This window comes from Protobothrops mucrosquamatus, unplaced genomic scaffold, assembly GCF_001527695.2.
Source record: "Protobothrops mucrosquamatus isolate PMUCROS unplaced genomic scaffold, P.Mucros_1.0 scaffold1212, whole genome shotgun sequence".
Lineage (NCBI taxonomy): Eukaryota > Metazoa > Chordata > Lepidosauria > Squamata > Viperidae > Protobothrops > Protobothrops mucrosquamatus.
The window spans coordinates 84,979-107,073 of NW_015387421.1; the positions used below are offsets into that span (position 1 = coordinate 84,979).

The window sequence follows — 22,095 nt, forward strand, 5'->3', positions numbered from 1 at the left end:
AATGAAGAACAAAATTTTTCACTTCTGTTTCTTGTGGATTACTGACTATTGTGATGATTGAGACAATCTAGTGGATGGTGATCATATGTGATTAGAACATATAGCATTGATATGGGAGCAGCCCATTGTGTATCCATGAACTAGTATGATAATATAAAATTAGACAAGTCTTTTTTTCATTTTCAGTGAATTGGACCATGATTTTTCATTGGTAGATACTTTTTGTTGTTGCTTTAGAACTGATGCGCCAGTTGCCGCTGCTAACAGACAGACAGTATATAGCAGCAATCCATACACGCCTTCAGGAATCTCGGCCTTGGAAACTACCAGGACTTCAAGCTACTGTTAGGTTAGCTTGGGCGCTAACTTTGCGTGGAATTTCACACTTCTCTGATGTGACAGGTAAATTTGATTAAAAGTGGTATGTAGTCAAGGAACTCAATTCCAGTCCCCTGCCTTCATTTCAGTGAAGGAAGCAGATTTGCACACATTCCACTGGTTAAAATAGCAGTTCTAACTGATATTTCCTATGAAGTATGATGTGTTATGACATTGCTTCTTTTGTTCTTTCTTCTTTGTAGCATTTGCGGAATTCACTGAAGCTGATGAAGCAATGGCAGAGTTAGCAATTGCAGACAATGTTTTTCTATTCCTTACTGAATCTGTAGTGAGAGCAGAAAACTTTTATCAGGAAGAATTTTACATCCGTAGAATCCACAACCTTATCACAGATTTCCTTACCCTCATGCCAATGAAAGTAAGTTTCATGGGGAAGGAGCTAAATTAGAATTATCTTGAATATAAATAGATCAATATCTTTACACAGACTTGAAAAAAGTATGTCTAACCATTTTAGGGAAGACTTTAAACTGAGAAAAAAATGTGATTTTAAAATAAACATATGTGGAATGATACATGTCCTTGAAACAACATTCAGACATAACAGTTTATCTGTTATCTGATTATTCATCTATATATAATTAAAAAGAAAAAAAATCTAAACTTATATTGAAGGTGACTTTTCCTGATGTATTAGAATATTTTAAATAATTCATCTCTATTTCTTATATAACTAGTCAGAATTTCAGTTCTTTTGAGTAAGTCAAATTGTTATATTTTAATCTGTGGTTACAAGTGGTTCTCATTTAATGACCATTTACAACATTCCTCTTACAATCTTTGGAGTGTCTCCATTGTCACATGATTGCAATCTAGTCACTTGGCACCTGGCTCATGATTACACTACAGTGTGCTGTGATCACATGATTGCAATTTCCAACATTCTTTATAAGCAAGATCAGTAGGGTAGCCAGAAGGAAGTTGGAAGTCAAGATTACACGAGGTTCCCACTTAATGACCTGCGAAATCCTCACTTAATGATGGCAACCTGGATTGCCAAAACTGCTGTTGCTAAACAATGGGGTCAAGTGATATGATTTACAACCATGTCACTTCTGACATGTTCTGGTCTCAATTGCTGTCGTGAACTAAGAATTAACTCTTAGTCTAGGTCAAATATAAATATATTTATATCAAATATAAATATATTACTGTGCCTATGTCCTGTCCTAAATCCCCTCTTGATCACATTTTATTGTTAGAATCAGCAATTATTCTTTTCCAATTTATGAACATAAGTTATTTTTACCAATATGAATGTTTTGATGTGTTGGTGCATTCAGTTTAGATTTTGGGGAATAATTCTGTTTTTAAGTATCAAATTAGCAAGATAACCCAATTAATTTACTGCAGAGATACAGATGGTACCGTATATATATTTACTGTAAATTTTTGAAAGAATGTAACAGACACTCTCACAAAATGACAGCAGCAGTTAAAGTATTAGTCACCAAATATGTATTTAACAGAAGACTAATTGACCGAGTTCGGCTCCTCTTATGGCTGTTCCAAGAAGGTTCCACACCCATTTGCACTCTGGTTTAGGTGACCCTGAGGGCACAGATAAACCTCCAAGTGGCCTCATCTGCTAATGACCAGATGACTGTAAGAAATATAAATCTTTCCATTCCCCACCATTCAGTCAGAACCGAAGAAGCTTCTTGGATGAGAAGTGAAATATTGCCTTTTGAAAAAGCATCTTTGGGATAATTACTCTTTTGGATTATATAGAAAGTATTTCAATTAGAGATAGAATATTGATTTCAATGGGAATTAGAGATAGTCCTTTACTTATGACCACAACTGAGCCCAAAATTTATGTTGTTAAGTGAGACATTTGTTAAGTGAGTTGTGCCCCAATTTACCACCTTTCTTGCCACAGTTGTTAACTGAATCACTGCATTGATAAGTAGTAACATGGTTGTTAAGTGAATCTGGCTTCCTTATTGACTGCTTGAGACACAGTAGTGATCACAAGTATGAACAATCTGCCAAGCATCTGAATTTTGATCACATGATCATGGGGATACTTCAAAAGTCATAAATGAAAAATGATGATAAGTCACTGTTTTCAGTGCTGTTGTAATTTTGAATGGTCACTAAATGAAGTTGAGGACTACCTGTATAATTGTATGATTAACTTTCTAATTTTCCACATTTAGAATAATGTCAAAAGTTTTGTCTTACCTTATTTAGATATAAAGTATATTAAAGGTTCATATATTAACTCAATTTTTACATACTGATAAATATGAGTCTCTTTAAGGGGCTTTGGATAAGTCTATTAAAGGCAAATGTTGTTAGACCTCAATATTATTTCTGGGTTGGGATACTAATTGCAGGGACCCAGTGATTGATTCCTTTGAGAATCAAAATGCTGGACTCAAATGGGCCTTAACCTAATCAAGCAGGATAGTTCTCATGTTTAATTTAAAAAAATACTCTTTTTTTCGTTCATTTATTCTATGTTTAAAATGCTAATGGTGGTAAATCATACTGATTTTTTTTCTTTTTCCTTTTTTTCTTTATTTGCTTGGCCAATTGTATAGGTGAAACAACTGAGAAACCGTGCTGATGAAGATGCTCGGATCATTCATATGAGTATACAGATGGGTAATGAACCACCCATATCTGTTAGACGGGATCTAGAACATCTGATGCTTTTAGTAAGTTAAATGTTCTTATTTTTAATAGGTCCTTGTTCTTTAAAAAACACAGCAAAATGTTTGTTAAAAATTATTTAAAAGTTTATTTTTAACTATGTGGCCATTTATATCAATCACATTTTTATTAACCTAATTTGCTCAGGGCACATTTTAGAAGTAAAGAAAGCCACAGAAGTAGCACTTGTAACTAAACCATGTTTTTTATTTCTTTCTAGAAAGATTTGTCTGCCCTCTCACCTAGAATTTAAACCTCAGAAGAGATATAATACTTGATTTCTTTGTTCTTCAATAAGCAAATCTGTACAAATATTGACTTGTAGTTTCTGCCATAAAATAGTTTATGTAGCTGTGCTGTTTCTATGAAGTTCTGCTGTAAGCAGGTTCATGAATGTGGGTTTGAGTGTCTATAGCAGAGTTTCTCAATATCATCAGTTTTAAGATGTGTGGATTTCAGAAGCTCCCCCAAATCCCCAGCTTTTATTTTTACTATAATCTTTAATAAATTTATTGGAAAAAAAGATTGAGAAACACTACTGTGGAGATTTATTGCTGTGCTTGGTGTGAAGTCTAACTGTGTCTTCCACTCCTATCAGTACTTTAGGGATGAAGAAACTTTTTTATGAAGGGAAGAGACTTGACCAAAGGGCTTGTTTTTCTTGCTATATATAGACTATAAATTTCTTTGGAAGCAAAGTGACATAAGAGGGTTTAATCTCCCCTTTGTTTCTTAAGATGAGTTTTCTATATTGGCTTATGGAGAAATGATATGCAATTTATTCTCATTAAGCCAACACAATTTTCTATCATCTCTTGTTTTTTGGGATATATTTTCTTGGCATAAAATGAATGTGTTATACATAGCCAAAAGAATGACAGTGGGAGGGAGATATCTTTCTCGCTTTCTGTTGTATGCTTTTGTTTAGTTTTCCTAGTTTCTTTCATTATCCTTCTCTTTCCTGCCTTTCTCTGTATTGGTCTGTAGAATATCTGAATGTAGGTTTATCACTTAAAAAATATAGTCTATTGTATAAGTTGTGTTAAGCAAATAATAATATACCTTTATCATAATTGTTCATTAAAATCTGAAAAGATTCCACAAATTTTAAAAGAGCATATAATTTAAATTTAAGTGATTGTGCATAGGAATGATGTTAAATTGCTTGGTGTGCTCACATGACATCATGCTTTATAATTGCACTGTTTTGCGACAGAATTTCCAATTCTAATTGCTGTTTTTAACTAAGCACTACCTGTACATTTGCTGAAATAAACAATTTTTCTTTTTCTTTTTTTTCTTTATAGATTGCTGAGCTGTATAAGAAAGATCCCTTTAATCTGGAATTTGCTCTTGAATATTGGTGTCCTTCAGACTCTTTGCAGAGCTCCACTATCATAGGATCATATCTTGGGGTAGCCCATCAAAGACCACCTCAGCGTCAGGTTAGAAAAGTGATTCCTTCATTTGGAACGCCTGTGATTTGAAATGACTTTGTTTAATTTAGTTAATTAGTTAACTAACATATTAATTAACAAACATTTGTTGACTTTCATCACTATTAAAGGAAGAGCCCTGTTGAGGAGAAGTTACTGCACATCACCACCTTTTTAAAAAAAAATTGCAATGGATTACTAACCCCCTTTTTCCGCCCCCTCTCTAAATACAATTCTGTACATTTCAGTATTTACATAAAGAGTAGTTATAAAGATTATTTTACACATTCTAAAATATTACATAAATGCTATGTAACTTTAGTTTTGCTTTACTATTTTAAAAATAAAATACAACCCAATCTAAGTTCAGACCTTTTTTGAGTTTGAGAGAGAGAAATGCATACTTCGTATAATCATCTGTACCGTAATCAGAAATATTCAATGGAAGAACCATCATTTAATCCCCTGCTTGGTATGCACTTGACCTGGTGTAAAGTATATGTGTGTGAGTGGAGAGAAAAATATTACAACTGTAAATTTATTATTATTTAGTTTCTGTTTTCAAGATTTTTTTGAGGGAAACATGAATGTTCTGGATGCTGTAGATCAACTTCTGGCACCTCATTCACTTATTGACATATTTATATTCCCATCCCTGCCCCATTTTTTAAGCACTGACAGCAGAAGTTTCTATTGCAGCAAGGCCTCCAAGTCTATAGCATTTCTTCCACTTGATCCTGGAGATGCATCCCAAGACTTATCAGAGGCAAAACAGCAATTGTGGAATGGTAGACTGCAGTATCTTCCTAGTTCCTGGAGCTTTTTTCTGAGAACAATATGAGTGTAGCCTTTTTTTTACCCCTATTGAAATCTGTGGCTGTTAATATTGCCAGTAGGAAGAATATTGCTGTTAATTCTAATAAACATAAAGATATAAAAATTTAAGTGATTACTTAAGCAGATTGTGTGTACAGGAAGTTGACTTATGACCATTTGTTTAACAATAATTTGAATTTATAACAGTGCTGGAAAAATATGATCGGTCCTTGCAAAGTTGCTGCAGGTGCTTGGCAACCAGCTTGTATTTATGATAGTTGCAGTGTCCTAGAGTCATAGCGATTGCCATTTGCAACTTGCACAGGAGGCTTCTGACTAGGAGAGTCAGTGGGGGAGAGTGGATTTGCTTACTGTCCGTATGATTCATTTAATGACCACAGTAATTTGCTTAATGGCTCTGGCAAAAAGTCATAAAATTGGGTGTGATTCACTTAACAACCGCATCACTTAGTGACTATCCCAGTTGTGGTCATAAGTCAAGGACTCCCTGTATGTGCTAGCCAGAGATATTTGAAAACAAATATCAAGACTTTCTTTCGGTAGGTATTCCTACTTAGATGAATCTTTGTTTATATTCCAGGTTGTTTTATCAAAATTTGTTAGACAAATGGGAGACCTGCTTCCTTCCACAATTTATATTCCTTATCTGAAAATGCTCCGGGGATTGGCCAATGGACCTCGGTGTTCTCATTATTGCTTTACTTTGCTAAAGGGTAATGGTAGTACTCATGGTAAGAAATATAGCATCATCTAGCTGAATATTTTGATATTTTATTTCCATTCACATAAGCGTAAACTTAAGTACAAGTTTCTTCAGGGAAGTAGTTGAACACTTTGATTGAAGATTTTCTTATTTATTATGTCATGACACCCTTTTATTGCCTATTCATAGGGGATTTCAAGTTAATGTTTAGCATATATAATAAAGCTTTTCATTAGTATTTCATAGAACATGCTCTTAAATGAAAAACTAAATAGATAAAAGCTTAACGGTAAATATGCCATCCTTGATCATTACATTCTTTATTTTCATTTATTAACTCACATTTTTGTGGGGAGATCATCACTAGGAAATCTATAATTCCTGCATGATTGATAATTCATAAAAAGCTTGACTTTTTAAATAATTGGTAAACCAATTTTTTTCCTGTTTTATATGATTTCTGTCTTTTTGCATCCAAAACTGGATAATTACTTCACTTTTAATTACATATTTGCTAATTTTGTTCATATAACAATGTCAATGAATGAAGATAGTTAATAGGAATTTGTAGTGGAGTAGAGAAGAATGATGACAGCTGTAATCTCTATCCATTTATCCATTAATAAAAATGAGTAAAGGCCCTAAAGCAGGAGATGATAAAGGAAAGAACTTTTTTTTAAGGAAAAGAATCAAACAAGGAAGCAATTTGGGGGAGCTATAATACTATATGCGTTCCTCACTTAGGAATGGGCTTTGGTCTTAGCCTTGGTCTAAATGATTTTAGCAACTCAATGAAATTGAGTTTAGGGAAATGTTTTTTTCACCTGTAGTTTATTTAATATAATCTACGTTATAGTTTTTTTTTTCATTCAGCTGAAAACATCCAAGGAGCAGGTGGCAGTCCTGTCTCTTGGGAACACTTCTTCCATTCCTTGATGCTGTACCATGAACATTTACGTAAAGATTTGCCAAGCGCAGAGAGCATTCAGTATCGTCATCTTCCTCTCAGAGGCATCACACAGAAAGAACAGGATGGATTAATTGCCTTTCTGCAGCTTACTAAGACTATCGTGAAACGGGTAGGTAGTTACTTGATATATGAAAAAATTCAGTTGGTACGTTATTCCATAGTCACTGACATATTTGGTCAGGAATAAATGCAAAAGGAGCTAATGGGTGGCCATATATCTAATTTAACTGAAGGTAAATTTGGTGGGAGAAAAATAATGTGTAAGAAAATGTTAACAATTCTAAATATTCATTTTTGGTATAATGGACACTGTAACGGACAAGGCTTTATATCATTAAACAGTGATAGTTTTTCTTAATTTTTCAGAGTGAAAATGCGCGATTGGCTCTCTGTGAACATCCTCAGTGGACACCAGTAGTTATTATTCTGGGACTTCTGCAATGCAGTATACACCCAATTTTGAAAGCAGAGTTCTTAGAAACTCTCTCAGCCTTTGGGAAATCTCCAGAAATTGCTGCTTCACTATGGCAATCATTGGAATACACACAGGTATCTTGTAAGGGGAAGTTTATCTCTGCTCTGTACTTTGTCCAACTTATTTTAGAGCTGTGGTGGCGCAGTGATTAGAATGAAGTATTGCAGGCTAATTCAGCTCGCTGCCAGGAGTTTGATCCTGACTGGCTCAAGGTTGACTCAGCCTTCCATCTTTCTAGGGTCGGTAAAATGAGGACCCAGGTTGCTGGGGGCAATATGCTGGCTTTTGTAAACTGCTTAGAGAGGGCTGCAAAGCACTATGAAGTGGCATATAAGTCAAAGAGCTATTGCTATTATTTTATGTTTTCCAATTTGGAAAGTTGGTCTGCAGAATAAGAAAATCTGTTGAGCAAAACTGAGTTCCTGAATGCCCTTCCAACTTTAGTGTATTGTTTTCCTTTTTATATTATAAATCCCTGCTAGTAGATGGGAAGTAGATGATAGAGAGGCAAGAAATCTGATTGTATGTAAGAAATAAAAAGGATTTAGTGGAAAACGTTTTAAACTCAAAATTCTGTCAACAAAATTGTTTCTTACAGAAGAGGGCCATTAGAGGAATTTGTTTTAACTTTGCTTTAACACGATTTAACAAATCAAGGTACAAGATATTCTTATGAAAATTCTTGCTATCATCAGCATCATTAATAGTTGTTCTGTTGTCTTTATGTGTATGTGTGTATGTGTATGTGTGTATACGTATATGTGTTGAATTTGGATTGCTAACAAAGATGATTGTTGCAGTAGCGACTGCTGCCTGTGGATAGCCCTAGATTGGGGCTGATACAGGCAAAAGATTTCTTCTTCCCTTATTTGGGCTGACCGGATGCATCATAAAAAACACTTAAGATGTGTGTGTGTGTACAGTATGTGTGTGTGTATATATATATGTGTGTGTGTGTATATATATATGTATACACAGATACACATGCACACACATACACACTTAATAAACACAAAAAAGTATAGAAAGAAGAGTGCAGGTGCTTTAATTTTGGAGCAGGACCTGTCACTAAAGCTTTGTGCAATCAGCAATGTAATACTAGTTAATTCCTTTAATATTGTATTATTTTGCTAATGGTAACAAACATTTCATTTCTCTCCCATTTATTTTGGAAGATATTGCAGACTGTAAGAACTCCAGGCCAAAGACAAGCCATTGGTATTGAGGTAAATTGTCTGTACTTAGTCATTCTATTTGATGAATATTTGATTATATAACATGAGACAGTTGTTAAGTTAGTAACATGTTTGTTAAGTGAATCTGACTTGGCCATTGACTTTGCTTGTCAGAAGATCACAAAAGACGATCACATGATTCCGGGACACTGCAACCGTCATAAATATGAACTAGGTGCTAAGTGTCTGGATTTTGATCACATGACCATGGGGATGCTGCAAGTGTGAAAAATGGTCATAAGTCACTTTTTTCAATGCTGTTATAACTTCAAATGGTCACTGAATGATTGTAAGTTGAGGACTACCTGTAGGTTCAACAGTCTGGTTCACAGTGGCACAGTATTTGTAGATACTGTAAATGATGATAAATTATCTGTTTATTAGATTAAACATTATAGACTGAAATTATAAAATGGTTTGGGGTTTTTTGATGAAGGGCCTTTGAGAAAACTGGAAGAAGCATTTGCATGAGCTTATTTAAGAGTGGTAAATGAGATGGTGTGTTGGGTTTAAAAAGTAACATGTTTGGAATTTATATTCTTGGAAGGTTGAATTGAATGAAGTAGAATCCCGGTGTGAGGAATATCCTTTAACTCGTGCCTTCTGCCAGCTCATCAGTACCCTAGTAGAGAGTTCATTTCCTTCTAACCTGGGTGCTGGGCTGCGCCCACCAGGATTTGAGCCGTACCTTCATTTTCTGAGAGAATCTGTATTTCTTCGATTTCGGACCAGGGCCTACCGGAGAGCTGCTGAAAAGGTAAACATTACGTCTTGTAATGTATATTACTACAAATCTATGCAAATTTGTCTTTGTATCATCTTTATTTTGATTCTGCAATCTTATTCCTTTGAAAAATCCTATAGCAATAGTAGTAACAATAATCTACCATGGTGTTACAAGGGACATTCATGTATTGATTCAATTTGCTCTGTATGATCTCCCACTCAACATGTAGCTGTGGATGGTGAACAGCAAATTTAAACAATAATAGAATTATTTTTTAAATAGCCATTATAGACTTATAAAATCTGTGGTTTCCTCAGACCTTGTACTGAAAGTCAGAACTCAGAATAAGTTCTGCAAATGGAAAAGCGTTTCAAGTAGGACTGAATTTGTTGTTGCAAATGCTGGGAAATTGCTGCTAAACTTTCTAGATATTTTACTGATTTGATTCAACACATTGTTTCAACTTTTAAACTGGAAACTGAAGTTAGAGACCTCCATTTACTTTTAGCTTGTACAGCAAGCTAATTGCTCCTTTCCAATGTTTACACATTAATAATTATATTATAATTATTTATATTATAACATAATAATTATATTATAACATTATTATTATTATTATTATTATTATTAATAATAATAATAATAATAATAATATTTAAACATTATAATTTTTGTTATATCTTTGTGACCTAAAATTCCAATCCAGACTTTTTTCAATCATATATGGAAATTTAAACAAGACTTTTTTCCCTAAATGCAATCCTATATCAGCTAACCTGAAAAAGGCGCTATTGTGATTTATTTGCACAATAATAAACTGAAGGAATTAATATGTACAATGTTACTAGATTTCATTTCTATAGAATGTGAATATTGGCAATGTACAGTATATAGTGGGGTTGATTTCTTTTCTTTTTTGGAACCATTTTATATTGGGAGTTGGTTGAATTAAAGATTTCTTCAAGATTTCTTTCAGTGGAACAAGTCTTATATCAGGAAATGTCTCATTTAAGCTCCTTGTGGCAGGAAAAAAATTGGATCCAACTCATTGAATTAAAATATAACTTTATAAAATTTTTAAAAATTAAATGAATATTTTGGACATGGCTTTTTGACAGTGGGAAGTAGCTGAAGTAGTTCTGGAGGTCTTTTATAAGTTGCTGAGTGACTATGAACCCCAACTTGAAGATTTTGTGGACCAATATGTAGATTTACAAGGTAGGCTGTTTGCTGATCTCTTTTTACCTATTTTTGGTCTCTTGCTGGGAAAGAAAGCCAACAAAATCTCATGGAGTTTTTTTTTCTGATCTGTTGGTGACTGCTAATTATATTCTAAGTGCTCCTCAAAACATAAGCAGGAATATTTGTAGTTCAATGAGATTTCTATGTACAATGTTACAGTAGGGAATGGTGTGGATGCTTACATGTAGAACTATGAAGAAGGATTTAGATGCAGTGGCATTTTTAGAACTGTGGGAGTGTTAAAAATCATTTTTCCCCAATGAAAATTTAGGAAAGACTTAGAAGTATAATGGGAAGAGGGAGGCAGTGACAAGGGAAAGCCTTTTAAAATAAGGCTAAATATCTGGAGATGGAATAAGTGATGTAAATCCCAGGAAAGATTATAGTGGTTCGTATAAAGGTGGGAATTCAGTTTTTTGCTTTAGCTCACTTGATTTAAGAAAAGGGGGCAGTTCAGAGAAAAGGCAAGGTTTCAAGAATAAATAAAAGAATTTCGTGGGAAAATAGGGATTTTACACTTGTTTAAATCTTTACCTGGGGAAAGAGGAAGGAGAAAATGAAAATGACAATGATTAGGTTTACATTTATGCTGGTAAATTGCAATCTCATAAATAGCACATAAATGTACATTTCATTTTCTAGGAGAAGAAGTAATAGCTTATAAACCACCTGGGTTTAACCTGATGTATCATCTTTTGAATGAATCACCAATGTTGGAATTGTGTCTTAGCTTGTTGGAAGAAGGAGTTAAACAGCTAGATACCTATGCACCTTTCCCTGGTAAGTTGCAAGTTTCTTTTTAATTAAGATATCAAAATATCTACATGACTCTAGTATAGACTGTTGAAACAAACCTGATGACTCAAAACTGGCGGTTCTTGATGGGTTGTTTGTTGCCTCCATCAATGTACTTGTGTAAACTCACTGTGAATTATTCCCCTTCTCCATTTCCCCCCTGTGGGGGGGGGGGAATCATGAATGTGTGATCTAATTGTTTGATTTGTTTTCTTTAGGTAAAAAGCATTTGGAGAAGGCTGTACAGTATTGTCTTGGGCTGCTCAATCTAACTCTACAGAAAGAGAACCTTTTCATGGACTTCTTAAGAGAAAGCCATCTCTCTGTCATTGTTACCTCACTAGAACAGCTGCTGCAAGGAATCAATCCTCGTACTAAAAAAGCTGATCATGTGGTAAATATTGCCAGGTAAGTCCCAAAACATTAAAAAACCTGCTGTGGCTTTAGAAATGCTGCGTTTTTACTCAGAGTGTATCTGTTCCAGATGTTCCTATAGCATGAGTGTTTAGAAAAATTCCATTAATAGCTGGCTTCATAAAAATAGAATACTGTCCCTCTATTCATCTACAGTAATTCATAGGATTGAGCTGTACATTTGCTAAGAACATTTCCAAACAATTTCTTATTTATAGTGTGAATAATATTATATTTTAATTTAATTAATTTGATGTTATAATCTGTTCATGTGGCCTGTAGAAATTGGGATTTAAGAAACAATTGAATTAGGAGATAAAACCTAAGCTGCTTTTCCTCCCAAGTATAGGGTAATGATTTGAATAAAGTTATATCTATGTATTCCAGGTACATTGTAAAAAAAAAAGTATAGGATTTCTCTGACGTTCAATTCAATACATGGGTTGCCATCATTATTTCTCTATAATGTTATATTTTAAAGGTACCTTTATCATGGTAATACCAATCCTGAACTGGCTTTTGAAAGTTCCAAGATCCTTTGTTGCATTTCTTGCAATTCTAACATTCAGGTCAAGCTGATTGGAGACTTCACACAAGACCAGGTAATTGCAATTAATTTTTTTAAGCAAGAAAAAGGGAATTGTTATCCAATTATCAGCAAATGATTTATTAATAGTGATGTGCAAATGTTCTGGGTTTGAACCATTCCATGAGCAGAACAGCTGGTTTGAGCTAACCTGTTCTCTGACCGAAACCCACATGTTTTTCAAGTTTTGATCTATATGTGGAATGGATCTATTTTGTTTTCGATACAGACTGAATCATGATTATTCCAAGCAAAAGGGTTTTTTTTGGGGGGGGGCAGGAAAAACCTAGGATTGGATGTTTCCTTTGTGATCCCATGTAAATGGCTAAGCAGAGAAAAGAAAGAGGCAGTGATGGACAGATGGGGGATCTGTAGTGTGGCACATAAGGCATGAGGAGGAGGGAAGGGAGATGATGATGCACCCCAGTCTTGCTCTACTCACCCCATAAAATCATTTGGAGAATCCCTCACATGTTTATTTCAACTGATGCCTGGAACAACTAAAATATTCTAGGTTTTGTTTCTGCTGAAATGTGATAACTCTGAAATAATGTAGCACAACTTTGGTAATGTATGGTTTACTTAAGCATTTTTTGTGTACTATTCTAGGTTTGTATATATTTTTGTTTATATTGATATCTTATTATTTTACTTTTATTTTAATAACAAATCTAGAGTATCAGTCAGAAACTAATGGCTGGATTTGTGGAATGTTTGGACAATGAAACTGCAGAAGAAATAATTAATCCTGATGAAGGTATGAAAGTTGATCATTTTATTTTTTTATTTTCAAAAATGAAAATGCTTGTGTTTATTTGCACTATGTTATTATTTTAATTTCAGAAGATAGAATAATAATAAAAGACTGCATTTAGAAGTCTGTACTATTTAAAATTTTAGTTCTTATAATTTTTAACAAAATTATAGTTAGCCAAAAGAGTGCCAAAAAATTATATTTACAAAATAATTTCACAAATATATTAAGTGTTCTGCTTTTCATAATTTATATTTATGGGTGAGATGATGATTATACAGTTAATTCAGAAACAAATTGATACCTTCTGAAATACTTTAAACAGAAGTTTTCATACTTGTATTTCTGTTGCTCATTGGGAAATTTGCAGATGGTTGTAAATTAGACTAATTAAACATACATATGCATTAACTGAATGCTTGCTGGATAATTCACTTTTAATATAAATGTGTGTGCTTGATTCAAAGAATTTGAAGTTGAAAGGAAGCAAGCACCGATATTCCATGAAACAAGGATTAATATTCTGAACCTTCTCATTACCTCTCTGGAGTGCAAGCCACCCAATCTTGCTCTGTATCTTCTTGGTTATGAATTTAGGAAGCCTGTCAGCACTACAAATCTGCAAGATCCAGGTACCCAACTGAGAGTGCTCTGATGATAGAGAAAGAGGGAAGTGGCTAGCTACCATCTGGAAAAAACCTTGGATAGTGATATTTTATTTTATTTTAATTTTCCAGTATAGCATAATATTAATATGGTACAAAGAATAAATATTAAATGTTTTAAATTTTAAAATCAGTGCGTTGTAGAAAGTGCATCTAGATGCAAACTCTGCAAATCTGGGTACTTTTATCCATCATATCCCATTTGTAATAAAATGCAACATTAAACTACTGTAATTTTACAAGAGCAAACTCTTTGCCATTTCTAGCTAGTATCATAAAAAGCACACTAAAATTTCAAACAGAATGAAATTTGTTTTTTTATTTTCCATGTGAATTAGCTTATTATGCCTTATATACTGTTTATCTAAACAAGTGTCTTAAATCTTTAAGGTGTGTTGGGTTGCCCTCGTACTTGCCTTCATGCTATTTTGAATATATTAGAGAATGGTACTGGAACAAGATCTGATCCCACAGCAGTTCGGGAATCTCCACATCTAGCAGAGTTGTGTTATCAGGTATGAAAGAAATTTTGAGTAAATTTTGAATTTAAAATTTGTATATACAGCCAATCAGCTTTAAGTGTTTTTGTAGCTTTTTGTAATTTTGTAGTGCTATTTTGATTCTTAAAATAATTTATATCACAGGCCTACATATGATTACAGAGAAAGATGCCTCTTTGAATTCAGGGATATTTTCTTTTAGATAATTATATATCTGAATCCTTCACTTTATAGCATTGGAGCCTAAGCTGATTTTTAAAAATAGAGCTGTTACATGTAAGTCATTTAAATCATTGAAGGCAGTTTTAACACTGTGTTATTAATAATTCAGCTGTTTTTTTAACCTGATATTCTTTGTAAAGTTTTAAAAGGAATGCATGTTTTTTTGTTTATACCCAAACACACACATGAAAATATTTTTTTTGGATTAACAGGTGATCTATCAGTTATGTGCGTGCTCAGACACCTCAGGACCAACTATGAGATATTTGAGGACTAGCCAGGATTTTTTATTCTCTCAGTTGCAGCACCTTCCTTTTTGTGTCAAAGGTAACACTTGAAATGCATTTTTAATTGGAGGTATTTTATTCTATTGCTTTGAAACATTGTTTCATTCTAAGTTGAAATACTTTAATCTTGCAGAAAAGCTATTTTTATCTTAGAATATTAGAAATCCTGCCTTGGAAGGAAGAGAAATACATCTCCCTTCTTTTGTGGCACTTCATGCATCATATCCTTTCTTTTTTGCTTCTTTTCCACCTCAGCATTGGGAAAGAATGGTCAGGAAGCATGACCGTTGAGGAATCTCATTTTGGAATTGGACCATATTTCAATATGACTGCTCTCAAACAGTCTTAAGCTAAGATTTCAAAGCATGTCAGAGTAGGAGGGCTATATTTTCCCAATGTGAATATTTAACTCTGCTGTACTGTTTCTTTCTTTCACTTCTACTCAGAGCATGAGATTCCTGCCTTGAATCAGATGTCATGGCTAATGAAAACTGCATCTATAGAATTGCGAGTTACTTCCCTGAACCGCCAGCGTTCTCACACACAGAGATTGTTACAGCTCCTTCTTGATGATGTGCCAGTCAAATCTTATTTAGGTAAATGGAATTGGGCTGGATAGATAGAGGGGTTAAGATTTTTATACCTAAAGGCCATTTTTTTCTTTTCTGAATTATCTGGCACTTTCATATCCAGTTGCTACAACTTTTACCATAACATTTTCTAGTTCGTCTCACAATTACAATTTTAGGAGTGAGGGAAGCAAGCATTACTTAGATAATGGAGATATTGGTTTAGCCAAAGTTGACATATTAATAGCAGTGATAGATTATTCAGTATAACACATTGTTCTTGCCTATTAACAGGATACATAGCTTTTATTGTTCATCTCTCTAAGTGTAAATTAGGATTGGATGGAATTTATTGCTATCAATGTGTAACAAAGTTATGTTAGTATAAGCGAAGCACTTCTCTTTGGAGCATTAAAGAAGTTTGTATCTTTCAGTTTGTGCAACTGCTTTAAAATGCACAGACATTTTGTATTTTATTTTAAATTTATGCTGTGATGAAATTGGGTGGCTTATAAATTAATTTTAACTTTTAAAATTCAATTTTCTTAGCTGATGGTGAAGGAGGGATAGAAGATGATAGTCGTTCTGTCACTGGATTCCTTCACTTTGATACTGTTTCCAAGGGTAAGTTACTTGCAAAGACCTACTTTTCAGATTTTAATTAGGAATACAGAGACCATTATATTGACTGGTGCAATAAAACTATAGCAGCTTTCATTCCTAAGGCAGACTAGAACTCAGTCTCCTGGTTTCTAGCCTAGTGCCTTCCCAACCTTTTCTATACCCCACATTCCTTGAAAATGTTTGATTAATGTTCTCACCCCCTACAAAAGTAATTGTGATTTGTGACCTATCACTAAGGAATACAATCCACACTCTTGTCACATCCCTGAAATGCCATCTCACACCCCCTGGGAATGCTGGCACCCCTGGTTACCCTAGACCAGGGGTGTCAAACTGCCAGCCCGTGGGCCGGATGCGTCACGCGGAAGCCATGCCCACCCCATTGCTGGCAATGGCAAAACGGTCCCGATACGAGTTTGACATGTCTGCCCTAGACCAAGCTACCTGGCTCTGTCTTTTTTGCCTGGCTGCTTGTTATAATCAGAACATTTAAAAATTGTTAGAAAAATCATAATACACTTAAATTTGTAAATGATAAATAAATGTCTATATAGGTATTATATGTTTATATAATACATTCATTGTTTGGCTTCTAGCATATATATTTTGTGATATTTCTATGCTGTTTAACATGAAATTCTAGAGCACTGCATAGTAAGAAGCAACTTAATACATTACAAAGAAATGAGTGGGCACAATGCAGAAATTGATAAATCATTTGAAGTTTATTGGGATTTTTCCCTTTTATTAATTTCCTAAAATACTGTGTGGTAGAGAAGAATAGATAGAGCCAGGGGCGGAGTTAAGCAAGTCATCAGTCTAGAGTTGTTACATTCCAACAAACGGTCTAAGTCCAAACTCTCTTGCATTATCCTCTGCCAATTTAGCACTGAAAGCTAGTTGACTAGAATCTTGTTTATAGGCTTGAGCAACAAATCTTCTTAACTGCAACTTAACGTATTTTCATGATTCTTTGCCCTGACAGTAATGTTCAATATGACCAGCTTCAAGAGCATAAAACTTTAACAAATGCTAAAGCACTCACAGTTCTGTTTTGTATTTTACCTGCTGGATTGGAGCTACATTGTTTCAGAATTTAACTATAAATATACTGCTGGGTTGGAGCTACATTGTTTCAGAATTTAACTATAAATATACTGTGGTGTCTGATGGTGTAGCTTAATTCATTTTCTTGGGATATATTAATAGGAATAAAATGTAGAATTATGATAAATAGAAAAATATCTAAATCGTAAAGTTTGTCATTTATATTTTCTGAGTTCAGCTGACTTCTCTTCTGTCTGATTTCCAGAAATTTCTAAATTGATTTCTAATATCTTCAGTGCACAGGAAAATCTTGAGCATCCTTGATTCAATTGACTTCAGTCAAGAGATCCCAGAGCCTTTGCAACTAGATTTTTTTGACCGTGCTCAAATAGAGGAGGTCATTGCTAACTGTGAGAATAGGACTGCACATGGACCAATTATTTGCAATGTGAAGGTCAGCAAGTTTCAAGAAATGTTGGGGTTGTCCAAAAATATATAGAAACACACTTTAAGAGAGGGGTGTCAAACTGCCGGCCCGTGGGCCGGTTTCATCATACCGGAGCCGTGCCCACCCCATTGCTGGCAATGGCGAAAAAGCTCCGATACGTTGCGCGACGTCACGTGACATCACGAGTTTGACAATGCTGCTTTAAGAACTTGATCCATCCACAGTAATGCATGTATGGCCCCCCTGCTTGAGTCTGAAAGCAAAAGTTTGAAATGGATTTTGGTTCCCGGTTTTATTAGAGGCCAGAGTTGTTACTTATTTATTTATCAAGTTTGCTTCATGTTCTTAAAATATGTTTGGTAATTCTGGGATTAAATATTCATTCTTAATATATCCATTATTTTCAATATATCCAATATATCCTTATTTTCATTTGACAGTTCTGGAGAGAGAGAGAGACATTCTTATAAAGTTATAGTCAACTTCTTCCTCCCCCCCCAAAAAAAATACAGTTACTACACTGAATTGAGTGTTATAAAGGAACAACTGACATTCCATGTTGGATATTGTATGTTTCCTGGCTAGCTTCATTAAAGTGTATAATTTTATCTAGGATGAAAGTAAAAATGGGCAGAAGTAAGAAATAAATGAAATGATGAAAACACTCTTCACAGCTAAGATAATGAGTTGGTTTAGTATTTTTAGTGTGCATTAGACATGAGCCTTGTCTTTTCCTCAATACTAGCATCTTCACAAAGTTCTGATTGCTGAAGTTAATGCCTTGCAAGGAATGGCAGCCCTTGGACAGAGACCTTTACTTATGGAGGTAAAGAAATGAAATAACTAGAATGCCTAGATTTTGAAAAGGTTATCGGGATATATTATTATTTGCTTTAGTAAATATTTATTAATTGTTTGCTTTACTAAATATTTTATATAATGCTTACTAATTTGGGAGTGATTATAAGCATGTTGTACTGCTAGAATCCCAGTTTTATTATTACTTTAAAGAAATGGGAATTTAAAAATATCTAAGATTGTAATTCACAGGGATGTATCCAGTTTCTTCTTTTTTTAAAAAAATATTTTTTGCAGGTAGTCCTTCTCATGCAATCATAATGGAGGTGGTTGTAAGTCAAGGACTACCTGTATTAAGTTTTAATACAATACTGAAAAAAATACAAATTAAACTCAGAAAGAAGGGAAAGTACAAAAAGAATAAAAGATATACAGAGAAAAAAGAAAGGATAATTTCTGAAAGTGAGTGAATGAGCTCTGCGTCCTTTAAAACTTTGCTGCAGTTGAGAGCATGATGGTTCTCTTCATCTCCCAGAACTCAAATCCACAAAAAACCTCTATCCTGTGGTCTCCTCATGAGGAACAACTGTCTGGAGCATAAGTGAACCATCTCCCATCCTCTCCTTATCCGGGGAGGTTCTGTGAGACGAGTCTGCTCACAGGTCCTTAGGTCGTAGTTGTGGTTGTCATCTTTGCTAATTTGGAGATGCTGTAGTTCACCATTCCTCACCTGAAAGCTCCTTCCAGTTTCTTCTATGATTTCCCACCATCAAACATTCTGATGGCATTTAAAAGGAAACTCCCTGATGGAACTTTTTTTTCAAAATCCCCAAGGTATTTCTGACATGTATATTCCCTGCTTGGTTATAAACTGATACGATATTAGTATAACTTGATTAATTGCTTTTTGTTGTTATTAGTGATTTTTTTTCAATTGATTTCCAGGAAATCAATACAATCCTTCAGTATGTTGTGGAGAGGAACAGGCTTCTTCAGTGTCTGTATGCAAAGAAACATGCTCTGGAGTCCTGGAGGCAGCTGGTTGAAATCATATTAACTGCCTGCCCACAGGACCTCATACAATCTGAAGATAGACAGCTTATTATCCGTGATCTACTGCAAGATTTACATGATAAGGTAAACTATAAAGATATATTACTACATTATGTGGTTTAAAAGGAGATTCTTTTAAAATTAAATTATAAAATACAGAGTAAGGAAAGGAGGAATATATCAGAGACAATTTAACAGCAATTTGAGACTCATTTGTTTTATGTGTCACATTCTAGTTAACTGTCGTTCGCATTTGGAAAGATGATAGAAATCATGTCACTTATAATAAGACTATTAATTTCTTTTCTTCCCATAAGATTTTGAATGATGATGCAGCTCAAGAGTTAATGCCTGTTGTGGCAGGAGCCGTGTTCACTTTGACTGCTCACCTAAGCCAGTCTGTGCGAACAGAACAAAAGGAGCCATTTGCTATCCCTATGCCTGGACGTTCCCAATTTGTCCTAATGTTGGATGGGTCTTTTGCTACATCACCTGCTTCTGAAGACTTGGCAGTGGGATTTGCCTCCATTGGAGACTCTTCTTTACATATCATATTGAAAAAAATTCTGGATTTTATTCTGAAGACCGGTGAATACAGAAATCACTTATATTTATTGGAAAGGAATTCCATAAATGTTAATATGGAATTGAACGTATTTTCATTTTGTTTCATTAAATTAAAAATTATACTTAAACTGAGTTTGCACTATCTTGTTTAACAGTTATAGCTATAAGCAGTAGAAGATGCATGTGGGTTGTTCTGACAAAAGTAGAGGACAGTGGCTATATCTTTATGATGTTTTCTGTTTTAATTTTGCTAAGAATGGAACAATTTGATTATTCTGGCTTCAGCTTTATGAAAAAATAGTTGTTTTCATTGCAAAATCAGCATTGTACGTATAATTGAAGATAATGCTACATTTGTTGGCTTCTCTCTTCCTCTTTGAATAGGTGGTGGGTTCCAGCGAGTGAGGACACACTTGTATGGATCATTGCTCTATTATTTGCAGATTGCTCAACGACCAGATGAACCAGATACCTTAGAAGCAGGTAAAATATAATCTAATTATAGAAAGTATGACACTCTACAGCATAGATCCCCAGCCTATGGGCCGCGGTCCACTACTGGGCTACGTGAGTGGCTGGTCAGTGCACGTGCGCATATGTACGCGCTCACCCCCTGCCCTTGCACCGGTGCTAGCCGAGCTGCGAGCCTCTCGCCGGAGCTAGGAGAGCCACAAGCCTCTCGCCAGCGGTAGGAGAGCCGCGAGCCTCTTGCCAGCGCTAGCAGCCCCATTTGCAGAGGGTGCATGCTCACGGCCTGTTTGCATGCACACGCATGCAGCCACATTTGCATGTGTGCACATGCGCGCATAAAGATCCTTGTCCCTCCCTTTCCCACCGGGCCGCCAACCCAGAAAGGTTGGCGACTCCTGCTCTACAGAGCTGCATATACAGTCTGTCTCTACAGAGTAAGATGTGAATATTAGTAGTGGTGACAGGAAGTTCTTAAATAACTTTTAGGTCTAAAGTTTGAAATTCCAATGAGTATCTGTTTTCCTTCAGCATTAATACTGTGAAGTTTATAATTATCTGTTCTTGGACCTAATTTCTCAATGCCATTTGCACAAAAAGACCTCGCTTGAAAAGTTAAACAGACTTGGTTATTACTTGTTTAGAAGTAATAACGGAACTATATAGCAAAAGTTACCAAATTTCAAACATTCCCAGAAAAAAAAATTGGTAAACCCTTCCATATATGACATCACTAGGAATCAAATCTGACTTGAAGGAACTTTACTTTTTCATGTTTTCTCACCTGTCTCACTAAGATATTCCTTCTATATATTTTTGCTAAATACAATTCATGATACAGTTTAAAATAAAAAAGGTTTGTTTTTAATACTCTTTGATCTATTTTACAGCCAAAAGGTCCATGTGGGAGCGTTTAACAGCTCCTGAAGATGGTTTCAGTAAACTGCAGAGAGAAAACATGGCTATTATTGAAAGCTATGGTTCTGCCCTAATGGAGGTAGTCTGCAGAGATGCCTGTGATGGACATGAGATAGGACGGGTAAATAAAATTAGACCTGTTAATTTTGAACAGACTTAATTCTTTAGGGATGGGCAATTATGTCGTAATAGTCAAAATGCTATGTCTGGTATAACAAATGATTATATGATTATGTTGAACTATCTATAGTATTTCAGTAGGTTGGTTCTTATACAGTTATATTATAAAGGTATAAAATGCAATAATATATTTATTTATTTATTTATTTATTTTATTTATTAATTCAATTTATATCCCGCCCTTCTCCTTACCGGACTCAGGGCGGCTAACAGCCTTATAAAACAATGCAACAATAAATACCTAATTTAAAACCAAATTAAAAAGAAATATTTGTTATGGCCTATATAATTAAAATTTCTCTTAAAAAACCCCACTAAAATTCCCTAGGCCAATCCCACTTGTTGGAAGAGCCATGTCTTTAGGGCGCGGCGGAAGGAGGGGAGATCCGGGATCACCCGGATCTCTGGGGGTAGTTCGTTCCAGAGGGTGGGGGCTCCCACCGAGAAGGCCCTCCCCCTGGAGGTCGCCAGCCGGCACTGTCTGGCTGACGGCACCCTGAGGAGACCCACTCTGT

At 34.8% G+C, this 22,095-nt stretch overlaps 1 protein-coding gene across 1 annotated transcript in view; it reads left to right on the forward strand.

The window, feature by feature from the left end:
- The window catches only part of NUP205 (nucleoporin 205), a 40,257-nt gene that overhangs the window by 7,538 nt on the left and 10,624 nt on the right, over window positions 1–22,095 (forward strand). The window contains 25 exon segments of the mRNA XM_029285030.1: window positions 238–402; window positions 582–757; window positions 2,949–3,065; window positions 4,368–4,505; window positions 5,914–6,064; window positions 6,910–7,115; window positions 7,373–7,555; window positions 8,657–8,707; window positions 9,264–9,473; window positions 10,562–10,661; window positions 11,328–11,465; window positions 11,699–11,888; window positions 12,376–12,496; window positions 13,156–13,237; window positions 13,702–13,866; window positions 14,290–14,414; window positions 14,834–14,948; window positions 15,355–15,504; window positions 16,027–16,101; window positions 17,445–17,602; window positions 18,342–18,422; window positions 19,340–19,531; window positions 19,765–20,035; window positions 20,399–20,497; window positions 21,373–21,665. Of these exon segments, the coding sequence (XP_029140863.1) occupies window positions 238–402; window positions 582–757; window positions 2,949–3,065; window positions 4,368–4,505; window positions 5,914–6,064; window positions 6,910–7,115; window positions 7,373–7,555; window positions 8,657–8,707; window positions 9,264–9,473; window positions 10,562–10,661; window positions 11,328–11,465; window positions 11,699–11,888; window positions 12,376–12,496; window positions 13,156–13,237; window positions 13,702–13,866; window positions 14,290–14,414; window positions 14,834–14,948; window positions 15,355–15,504; window positions 16,027–16,101; window positions 17,445–17,602; window positions 18,342–18,422; window positions 19,340–19,531; window positions 19,765–20,035; window positions 20,399–20,497; window positions 21,373–21,665 (3,752 nt within the window).